Source organism: Zingiber officinale, chromosome 11A (assembly GCF_018446385.1).
Source record: "Zingiber officinale cultivar Zhangliang chromosome 11A, Zo_v1.1, whole genome shotgun sequence".
NCBI lineage: Eukaryota > Viridiplantae > Streptophyta > Magnoliopsida > Zingiberales > Zingiberaceae > Zingiber > Zingiber officinale.
Window position 1 is genome coordinate 45,059,875 of NC_056006.1, and position 12,033 is coordinate 45,071,907.

The 12,033-nt window shown below is 40.6% G+C and overlaps 1 protein-coding gene across 1 annotated transcript; it reads right to left on the bottom strand.

The window, feature by feature from the left end:
• Window positions 1-11,060: 11,060 nt before the first annotated feature.
• On the bottom strand, window positions 11,061-11,754 carry LOC122031374. Its single transcript, XM_042590491.1, has 2 exons — window positions 11,710-11,754; window positions 11,061-11,591 (listed from the first exon to the last, which is right to left on the bottom strand). The coding sequence occupies exons 1-2, from the start codon at window positions 11,752-11,754 to the stop codon at window positions 11,061-11,063; spliced, it is 576 nt and encodes a 191-aa protein (XP_042446425.1).
• Between the last annotated feature and the right edge of the window lie 279 nt (window positions 11,755-12,033).

Genomic DNA, 12,033 nt, shown 5'->3' on the forward strand with positions numbered 1-12,033 from the left:
AGTGGAGAGTACTGATAAGGAAGCCTGTCACACTCGTAAATCAAATTAACAATGTATATTCCACTGAACCCCTTAATTTCACAATAACGTTGTAGTAACGAGCCCAGGATCGATCTCTCGAGGAACAATGGTAGGATGTAATCTTATGATCGTATTTTATTCCTATTTTTGGGGATTTTAGCATATAAAAATGGGGGGTTGATGTTTTGAATCTAAACTGAATAAATGAAAAGCATAGCTAATAAGAAATTAATCTAATGCATAAATGAAACCTAACTATGTGCTAATGATCAAACCATAATGCATTGTCACCCTACATTATAATTAAACCATCACCACCCTTAAACTAAATATGAAATAATGAAACGCAATTAAATATGATCTACATAGAAATCAAACCCTAGCTTAAAACTTAAACACTAAACAATTAACCAAACATCAAATGACACTTAAACTAAGCTTCAACAAGGTAATGAAATGCTAACTACTTGCTAAACCATAACAAACTTCAAATGATTCTATTCTAAGATAATAAAAACAGTAACAAAATGAAATAAACCCTAATCAATCCAATCTCTCAACCAATCTAACAAGCTACACACTCTTGCCGTCACACAAAAGTGCCAAAGTCGAGATCATCCAACTCTGGACCTCAGTGGAGCATCTCAGCTGCGTCTCAATTCAAGGAGTGCTCAACAACGCCGACGGACCACCCCAGACGAGCTAGAACAACCCAAAACCCCAAGAATGGCCGAAAATGCTGGAAATCTGCTACCGGAGATCTCTGAATCTGGATGGAAGTTGTGGATTGCGGATGATCGTCAGATGAAGCTCTCGAACACCGGAAGACCACCTCTGAATGTCGCTGATGGGAATGGAGCACAGATTTGGAGGACCACCTCCAAATCTTGCCGGAACATAGAAATCGCCGGAATAGAAATTCCACCGGAGGAAACACCCACCGGAGGCTCGAGATGATAGGGATGACGTCGCCGAGAAGCTCTACACCAAGGTTGAAACTCGAAAGATGGATTGGAGAAGGGAAAGGGGCCGAAATCTGGAAGAAGACGCGCGCCGGGATGAAGCTGCGTTGTGGAGGATCGACGAAGCTTGGAAGCTACTGTAGCTTCTGTTTTGAATCTGTTCCAGATCTGAACGGACGGTTGTGATTGATTTGGCTCTTGATCAACGGTGAAAATTCATCCAAAATTTGATCCGGATGTACTGATCTTCATCTAGGGTCTGGATCTACTCTCCCATAGGTCGGATCGACCAGATCTTCACTGGATGGTTCAGATCTGCCCAATCTTCGATGAACAGTCCAGATTAATTCGGACTGGATCAATGGCTATATGAACTCAGATCTAGATGAAAACCTGTGGATATTCATCTATGGATGAGATCTCCTCCTCAATAGGTTGGATGGGCCAGATCTTCACTGGATGGTTCAGATCTGTCCTATTCTTGATGAACGACCCCTAATGCTCCAAAACTTGATCTTCTCGTTTAAACTCCGATTCGAGCCCAATTTAGGTTCAAATAGATCCACATCTATGATCCTTTGATGCCTACAAAATAAGAATCAAATAGTAGCATCAAATAACATAAAAATAAAATAATTTACAATTAAGTCCATATCTATACAATGCACAAAATGTGATGTAACCATGATTTAAACTTATGAAATCAACATCAAACCATGCATATATGAATCAAAATAATACAGTAAAATCATGGTTATCAAATCCCCCACACTTAGTCTTGAACGTCCCGTGAAAGTGAAGAGAACTAAAATTCATCTCCACAAAAATTTCCCTAGCAATACTTAGAAGATAGTAAAAAGAATTTAACTAAAACCATCTAAAGATCACCAACAATCATGTATATAATCCAAACAATAATCAGTAGGTATGATAGTTTCAATCCAATTGAAAAATTAAGTAAGTTGCATTCTCACAAGGTATTTACCTATTCTAGCTCTCACACTCAAACATGTGTATAAGTGGAGCTCACTCAATGCAACTCACAACATTTCACTACCATAAGCTTGCTTATTTTCTAATTCTCCACCACCATAGAACATAGCATACATGAATGAAAAGGATTTTTATCAACAAGAATTGAAATGGAAGCAAGAAGAACAATGAAAGTGAATGAAAATGGCAAAAGAAAAGTATTTAATGAAGAAAATGAGAAGATGAGAGTATTGGAGGAATATACTTGTTGAGTTGACCATTTTGATGTGAAAAGAGATGAATACCATTTGTCATTACCAATTCAAAAGACCAAGATAACCTCCCCTTCAATTTGATGGCAATCCGTAATTCTTGATACTCTATCTCCACATTTGATACACTCTTGATTTGCCAACATTTTTTCTTCACTGTTTTTTTTTTCATTTCAATTTCAGCATTTTGAAAGCTCAAAAATAATCTCAAATCACCTCATGGAGAAGAGCTTCCTCCCCCACACTTAAAGTATTGCCCGTCTCGGGCAATTAAACACAACATGTATCCAAAAACTCAACACTCTTGAAGCCACTTCATGCTGCAGACTTTCATCTTCTTCTCTGTTTCTATCTTCTCTTTACCCTTTTCTTTCTTTAGAACTCAAATAACCAAGAAACTTGATTCAAAACCTCAAATTCAGCAAGAATTTAGATCATTACACCTTTTCCTGATCATTACAGCTAGGCTCTGATTCCATATCCAGCATTCCACATCCAATTTCAAAATTCTAGATGTGCCATTACATTCTAAATGCTGCACATTTTACAAAATTCCAGCAGTTCAACAATTTTTGAACATTCACAACTCTTTTCCTTTTCTAATCACCAACAGTTTTGCTCTAGCATAGTAAATGCAATTTAGAATTTCAGTTTCAGAAATTTGATACTCATAATTGAAGGAATTTTACTTGAAACAAGAAGAATTAAGTTTAGCAAAGGGTATCGTTCACTTCAGATCCAATCTGATAAGGACAACATCAACGTTTGGCACATAGAAACAACTCACATAGCCCTTTGGAATCAACATCATCAACACAAGTTTTCCACTTAAAATGCATTGTCACTTACTGATTTAAAAACTGAAATGCAGCTTCTACATAAAATCCAGAACTGACCAGTGTAAGAATTTTCTAGACCTTCAATTCTAGCCAATGTTTTCTGAACATTACAGCAACTTGAGTTCAACTAAAAGATTTTGCTAGATTTTCCTAGGTTTCAGCAACTTGATAAGATCACAAAATCCTTAAAATTCTGATATCTAACTCTCCATTTCTGAACATTACAGCTTTTATCAGAAATTTGGAAAGAGAAATCAACTTCAAAAGATCTCAAGAAAGGTTGTTTCAAATTTCAGATTTAAACTCAAAAACTTCCTGCATTACTGATAGTTAAAGATATCTCAAGTTAGCTTATATCTAGGAATGAAACAGTAAGAAGATGCAAAAACAGATTTCTGTTTAATTTGAACAAAACTCCAGAAGCCATTTCTAAAATTTCAGCACATAATAGCATAAAATCTGCTGTGCACATCCTAGTATCCTACTCTCTTCAAAATTTGCAGACCCAGAAATTTCAGAATTGCAGCTGATTCTGCATTCTGTTCTTCAGTCTCCACATTTCAGAATTCTGAATTTGGAGATATTTGGGCATGGTTCAGAAGGATTGGAACTAGGTAAGGAACTCATTTGACACACAATTGTTTTGAACTTGAATCCAAAATTTCAGTAATTTAGAAACAGCACAAAGAATTGGCACAATTCAGCATTCCATTTCTGATTTCTTTGAATTCACTGACCAATCCTTGAAGTTTTAATCTACCTACAACATCTTATTAAGCATTCAATAAACAACATCTAAAATTCAGTTCATTCCAGCTCAAATAATTCAAATTGCAGATTGGCACAGCTCTTCAACTCAACCCTTTTACAATTTTTTTTCCTTTTCTAATCTCTTCCAGTATTGCTCTTGCCTAGTAATGAAGAACAAACTGAAGAAAACTTTAGAAGACAACTGCATTCTACATTAAATTAAAATAGCAGGAAAACTGCAGAAACCTGAATTTGAAGAAAACTGCACCAGAATTGAAGTTTTAAGTTCAGGTATTAGCTTGATTCTGGTTTTACTTCAAAATCTCTCTTAAAAGTCATTGCAACTTAGGATTCACTCCTTACATAAGAATGGAGAGTCAAATTCCAGCTAACTCACGGCTCAGATCTCCTTGACAGCAATACCAACTCAACCTTCAACAATTTCTGCATTTCCAAGTTCAGTTCTCATCCTTGCAGTAGAATTTCAGAAAACTGATCCATTCTTAGCCACTTCAACTTCAGAAATTCACTCTTGATACTTTCATTAGTTAGGGCTTCCTCTGATGGACATCCTTGTTTGCATTTCATCAGTTCAAAAATAAGGTTCAGAAACTAGTCTCATAAATCAGATTCTAAACAAACAGTTGTTCAGAGAATCAGTTCAAAGCTTCAGTTTCAAGAATTTGATTCAAGGTAGTTTCAAGAATTGACATCTACACTTCCATAATCTTCCATAATTTAATGTAGATTTGCAGATATTGTACTGTCATTCCTGCTTTGTGGAGATTCCAACTTCAAGCTTGATATCATTTCTTTCCTGAATTTCGTTTCCAGCTTTTAACCTCTCTATTTTGGAGTGTCAAATGCTGCCCTTTTCTTCAACTTTTCAGAGTAAATGATGCAATTCTCAAGTGCTCGCTGATTAAATGTTACCCACCAATTGAATTCTGAATTATGGTCCATTTAAGTCAAATTTCAGTAACTAAAAAACCTCCAGTTTCTGAATTTCTGTGTCCAGAAAAAAATTTCTGATTTTCATCTTATTCTTTTTTTATTTTGTTGATGCCATAAAAGGTAGAATACCATTTCTTTCAGCACAATAGAAACACTAACTTGAGTTTCTGAAACATCCCGTAACCAACCCTCAAATTATTATTTTTTTATATATATAATGCATCACCCACCAAACACAAACCAAGCGTATACTTATGACACGATACCAAATCAAACATTCTGTTTTATCGAAAATAAAAACCAACATCTCTCACAAAGTATAACAAATAAAATTCCGGTCAAAAACCCTTGACCTCTCCGAAGCAAAGACCCTTCCCGTGAAGCACCTAAACTCAGCACTCCTAATATCCGGACAACGCCATGCGTCCATCTCGCCTACTCGCCTATTCCGTCCGTGGACCCTCCGCCGTGTCCGGAGACACATCCTCACCTGTAATGTAGGCATCATGAGTCTACAACCCAGCAAGTATAATCTCATGTGATGAAACACGATATCCAAAAAGTTGTAGAGATAGGAGTTAAAGGATAAAAACATATTTAAAAAAAAGTTGTATAATAGAGAAGGAAGATGCGGTAAATAAAGTTCCTATACAGCTAAATAAGATGAATATGTCACATATCCAGTAACCACAATTAGAGCCAGTCAATCCAGTCCCATGATCCTAGAGGTACCTCTTAGAGAACATGCAGTCATATAGCCGAAGCTAACATAAATTCCAGTATCAGTTAAATTTGGATGGGCCCTCCCCGGAGCTCATCCCGGGTCACCCGTTCCGTACTGCTACCCCATATGCACATATTCAACCATCTAGATATATAAAACTTATTTTACCCATAACATAAGTATAACAATAATTCAGTTCCTTGTATACTGTAAGCATGTCATTTTACCATAACTCAATTCTTCGTATACTGAAAACATGTCAAAGAAATTTATGTACCAATTCAAATTCAAACTAAATGCATCAAAGGATAATATATGAGCAGGTTTAGACATTAATTTACAAGAGACAGACAAATAACCAGTAAACTTACATTACAAGACAAAGATTTAGGAGAAATAATTAATACCCATGACAAATACTACCATGATCTGCTATCACATTCTAAGTGAGCTAAACCAGAAACCAAATCAAAAGAAATCCGTAAACGATGCTGCAGGGGAAAATTCATTGAGTGGAAATTACCCAAAGATTTCAAATCAACTTCTCACGAAGACACAAATTCGACTCTAAATCATTCCGAAACCCTCCAATTAGGAACCAAAACTTCAAGGAAAGCTCGAATCACTTCTGACCTCTCTGTGACCCATTCTAACAAACAGGTAACGTGCAACTCTCTACAACTTGTTCATCATGGAAAACACAACACAACTCAACCTCAAATCATCGAACACCAGCCAAAATCTCTAGGAAAACCTACTGTGAACACATCAGAAATCACTGTCAAACAATTTTGGGTAACATACGCAAACCAAGCAGTAACCTTCAACCGAAACCTCCAACAAGAACACATCCCACCGAGAAGAATCCAACCCGAATCGTATACAAAGAAAAACCAATCAAACACATCCACAGAAGAGGAAAACATATCGAAAGCGTCTACAAAAGAAGTAAATCAAAACATCTCCAGAAAGAACAATCAAAGCCTTTACCCGAAGAAAACCAGTCGAAATCTATACCAAATCCTCACTTTCTATTGGTTTCCACCCCACTATACCTCATGGATTTCGAGTTATCACAGGTAGATGCACTTGCCTGCCCTTTCACGCTCCTCTGATGAAGCCCTCACCCGTCGCAACTGAGTCACCGCTGGTCTGGATGAAAGACCTCACCGCCCGCTCGCCGATCCCTGCAAGCTCGATGAGATGGTGTGACTCCAGATCGCGACCCACAGCTCGGTGATGAGTCTGATTGGAACCCGCAGAGATGAACCGGGAGGTTGAAATGAGAAGTTTCGGCGATGCACAGTGATAACGATGAGGGATTATTGCGGCGAACCTTACCCTAGGCATTTACCCCTTTATACCTAGGTTGCAATGCTCCCTTGACTATTAACCCTAATCTAGGGTGATTACAATTAATAACTCTCCTCTTAAATTAAGCATTGTATATTCTCCCTATGGTAGTTTAATTCTGACCCCTTAGACTATACCAGTCCAGTCCATTTAATATTTATAAAAACTAATCTTTTTTTTCTTTTATCATCATTCGCAAGTGCCTAATTGGGTATTATTATGATCTATAGTAAATTTCTTAACCAACGCTTAGGGAGACCTTACAATTCTCCCTCCCTTATAAAACAATTTCGTCCTCGAAATTTAACTTACCAAATAATTCTGGGTAGCGATTACGCATATCTGGTTCGGTTTCCCAGGTGGCCTCCTCTATCGTCTGATTTCCCCATAAAACCTTCACCATCTTGATCTCCTTGTTCCTTAGATTCCGGACTTGCCGATCCAGGATTTGTTTTGGTCGTTCTTCGTAGGATAGATCTGGCGTCCACTGCACTGTCTCATGCCTAATTATATGAGAAGGGTTAGAGAGGTACCTTCGAAGCATGGATACATGGAACACATTATGAACCCCCGACAGGTTAGGTGGTAGGGCGAGTCGGTATGCTCGGGTCCCAACCCGATCCAATACCTCAAATGTTCCAATATATCTTGGACTGAGTTTCCCCTTCTTCCCGAACCTCAGCACCCCCTTCAGTGGAGACACCTTGAGAAATACATGGTCCCCCACTGCAAATTCCAGATCTCTTCTTCTCAGGTCAGCATAACTCTTTTGACGGCTTTGCGCTGCCTGCATTCTGTCTCGGATCTTGACCACCAAATCCACAGTATGGTTTACTATATCCGGACCCAGCACTGCCCTCTCGCCGACCTCGTCCCAATGCAAGGGTGTTCGGCACTTCCTTCCATATAAGGCTTCATACGGAGCCATTCTGATCGTGGCCTGATAACTATTGTTGTAGGTAAATTCTATTAAAGGTAGTTTTGCCTCCCAGTTCCCTTTAAAGTCCATCATACATGCCCATAACAGATCTTCCAAAACTTGGATCACCCGTTCAGACTGGCCATCTGTCTGGGGATGAAAAGCGGTGCTAAAAGTGAGTCTTGTACCCAATCCTCGATGCAAGCTTTCCCAGAATCCAAAGGTAAACTTTGGGTCTCTGTCTGACATAATCTGAACGGGGACCCCATGTAGTCGTACTATCTCCCTTATATATAGTTCTGCATACTGTGTCATTGTGAAGGTGGTTTTTACTGGTAAAAAGTGAGCCGACTTGGTCAATCGATCCACAATCACCCACACAACATTTGATCCTCTAGGAGTGGTGGGTAACCCCACCACAAAATCCATGGCAACCTCTTCCCATTTCCAGATAGGGATCGGGAGTGGCTCCAACAATCCTGCCGGTCTCTGATGCTCGGTCTTTACTTGCTGACAGGTGAGACATTCGTGCACTACATTGACTATGTCTTTTTTCATACCCGGCCACCAATACAGTAATTGCATGTCCTTGTACATTTTTGTGCTTCCGAGATGGATAGAGTATGGAGTATTGTGCGCTTCTTTCATGAGATCCTCTCGAAGAGTCCCTGTTCCACGCACCCAAATGCGGCCCTTGTAACGCACCACTCCACCCATTGTTGTGTAAACAGCCTGCCCCTTTTCCTCGTCCCTCCGCTTCCATTCCGCTAACTGTTGATCCATCATCTGTCCTTCTCGAATTTGATCCAGTAAGTTTGATTTTATGGTCATTGCTGACAATCTAAGGTGCTCCTCCGGCGCCACCACTTCCAGACTCAACCGTTGAAATTCCGATATCAATTGCTGCTGGGTGGTTAGTTGCGACAACATTGCAGATTTGCGACTCAGTGCGTCTGCCACAACATTAGCCTTGCCCGAATGATAGCTGATACTACAGTCATAATCCTTCACCAGCTCCAGCCACCGCCTTTGTCTCATATTCAATTCCTTCTGTGTGAAGAAATATTTCAAACTCTAGTGGTCTGTAAAAATTTCACAGCGTTCTCCATAAAGGTAATGCCTCCAAATTTTTAATGCAAATATAACTGCTGCTAGCTCTAGATCATGGGTGGGAAGTTTCGCTCGTGCACCTTCAACTGACGTGAGGCATACGCAATGACCTTCCCATTCTGCATCAATACAGCTCCTAGTCTGGTTTTGGATGCGTCAGTGTACACCACAAACCGTCCAGAATCGTCCGGTAACGCAAGCACTGGTGCCGTCGTCAATCTTTCTTTCAACTCCTCAAAGCTTCTCTTGCACTGACCTGTCCATTCATATCTTACCCCCTTCTTAGTCAGCGAGGTCAGCGGCAAAGCAATACGAGAGAAGTTCTGGATGAACCTCCGATAGTAACCTGCCAAAACCCAAGAAACTCCGTATCTCGGAAGCAGTCTTTGGTGTATCCCAATTCCGGATTGCCTCAACCTTGGCAGGATCCACTTCTATCCCGTCCCCTGAGACGATGTGCCCTAGAAATGGAATCTGATTCATCCAAAAGTCACACTTGCTAAATTTGGCATACAACCGATGATCCTTCAATGTCTACAGCACCGTGATCAAATGCAAGCGATGTTCTTGGTAATTTCGAGAGTAAATTAATATATCGTCAATGAAGACGATAACAAACTGGTCCAAGTAAGAGTGAAATACCCGATTCATCAAGTCCATAAATGCTGCTGGGCCATTAGTAAGTCCAAATGGCATAACTAGGAACTCATAATGCCCGTATCGAGTTCTAAATGTTGTTTTGTGCACATCCTTCTCTTTTACCTTCATCTGGTGATACCCTGATCGCAAGTCAATTTTTGAAAACACTGTTGCTCCTTGTAACTGGTCAAACAGGTCATCGATCCTGGGCAATGGATACTTGTTCTTGATTGTCACTCAATTCAGCTCCCGATAATCAATGCACAGATGCATAGTCCCATCTTTCTTACGTACGAATAACACCGGTGCTCCTCATGGTGACACGCTTGGTCGAATGAGACCCTTGTCCAGTAATTCCTGCAACTGTTCCTTCAACTCTTTTATTTCGGTAGGCGCCAATCGGTATGGTGCTTTTGACACCAGCATAGTCCCCGGTACTAGTTCTATTCCGAACTCCACCTCCCGATTCGGAGGTAGTCCTGTAACATCCTCTGGAAACACCTCTGGGAAGTCTCGTGCTATATCCACTTCCTCCAAACTCGGTCGTCGTGCCTCCGATTTAACCGAAATGTGGACTAAAAGACCCTTACATCCCTTGCTTAACATTCTTCGAGCTTTACACATGGAGATCATGTGGGGAATGGCTAGTTGTGAAGCTGCTTGAAAAATGAGGAGTTTTTCATTTGGTAGCTTCAACTTAACCGTCCGTTGTTTGCAATCTATGACTACCTCATGCTGAACCAGCCAGTCCATGCCAAGGATCACATCAAACTCTGTCATTTCCAACAAGATGAACCTTGTGCCCACCATATGATTTTGCATCATCATCTAACAGTTCTTTACCATCCTGTTGCTATGCAATTCCTCCCCCGATGGTAATAAAACACTATATCCCACAACCATTCGTTCAGGTATAATGCCCAGTTTTGTGAGATAGGTCTCAGATATAAAGGAATGTGTAGCTCCGGAATCTATTAATGCATGGGCTGGAATATTGGCAACATAAATCATACCTGTGATAATAGCTGTGTCCAGATCCACCTACTCTTGAGTCATCGCAAATACTCTCCCTTTGGTTGGCTCCCTGAGCAGTGGGCATTCCCTCGCGAAGTGTCCTGACTTCTTACACATAAAGCACGCATCTGTACCTGTTAAGCACTGCCCAGCATGAATCTTCTCGCACTCGGAACAACGAACCTTGTTTTCGACCCTGAAACCAGTGCCTTCAGCTGCTTGTGTCTTCTGAATTTGCTGACGCGGCTGTGCTTGCTTAAACGGCTGTTTTCCTGAATTCTGACCAGGAATTGTCTTCTTCTTCCCTGGCTCCTGCTGATCCCGTCCCTGATAACTCAGTCTCTTGTTCTGAGCTTCCTTGGTCATGTCATTTCTGTCTCTTTCGGACATCAGTGCCTAGTCAACGACTTCTCGGAATGTGGTGACCCGACTCAGCCTGACATCATGGCGAATAGCCGGCCTCAAACCTTCTGTAAAGTGCTTCAGCTCCTCGACTGGTTGGCTAGTAATAATAGGTACGAAATAGCGTCCTCACTCGAACCTCCTGACATACTCCGCCACTGACAAATCTCCCTGGCGAAGCTCCAAGAATTCCCGTGCCAGCCGTGTCCTGTTGTCAACTGTGAAATACTTTCCATAGAATACCTCCTTAAAATCAGTCCAAGTCAAAGTAGCCAGATCTACGGTCAGCCTCGCACCCTCCCACCATACTCGAGCATCATCCAGGAGCATGAATATCGCACACCTGACTTTGTCCACATCTGTGAGCTGCATGAAGTCAAATATCATCTCTAGAGACCGAATCCATCCCTCTGCAGCGATCGGGTCTGTGGTGCCTTTAAACTCCGTCGGTCCAAGCTCCCGAAACTGCTTGTAGACCGGTTGCGTGCTAGGTGCAGAACGTCTGGGTGTGCTCCCCTGCTCCCTAGCCTGCAGTATTTGTTGAATCCGTTCCCCATGAATGCAGTTCTGCTCATCTAGGAGTGTTGTAAGTCCTTCCAGGAACTGGTTGTTCTGACCACCCATCTCCCCGTTGTTGTTGTTCCTTCTCCCAGCCATACCCTGTACATTTCCGATTTAATCTCATTTATATCCCATAATTACATATCAGTATATCAATTATAGTATGACTAAGTTGTCACATTAAATACAGAACTTAAATAACGTAGATCTTACAAACTTGTTGGCTGAAGTAGTCGAGTTCCTGACGAGATGGCTGGCGCATGATGTCCCTTAGGAGTGTGGCTCTGATACCAACTGAAACATCCCGTAACCAACCCTCAAATTTTTTTTTATATATATATAATGCATCACCCACCAAACACAAACCAAGCGTATACTTATGACACGATACCAAATCAAACATTCTGTTTTATCGAAAATAAAAACCAACATCTCTCACAAAGTATAAGAAATAAAATTCCGATAAAAAACCATTGACCTCACCGAAGCAAAGACCCTTCCCGTGAAGCACCTAAACTCAGCACTCCTAATATCCGGACAA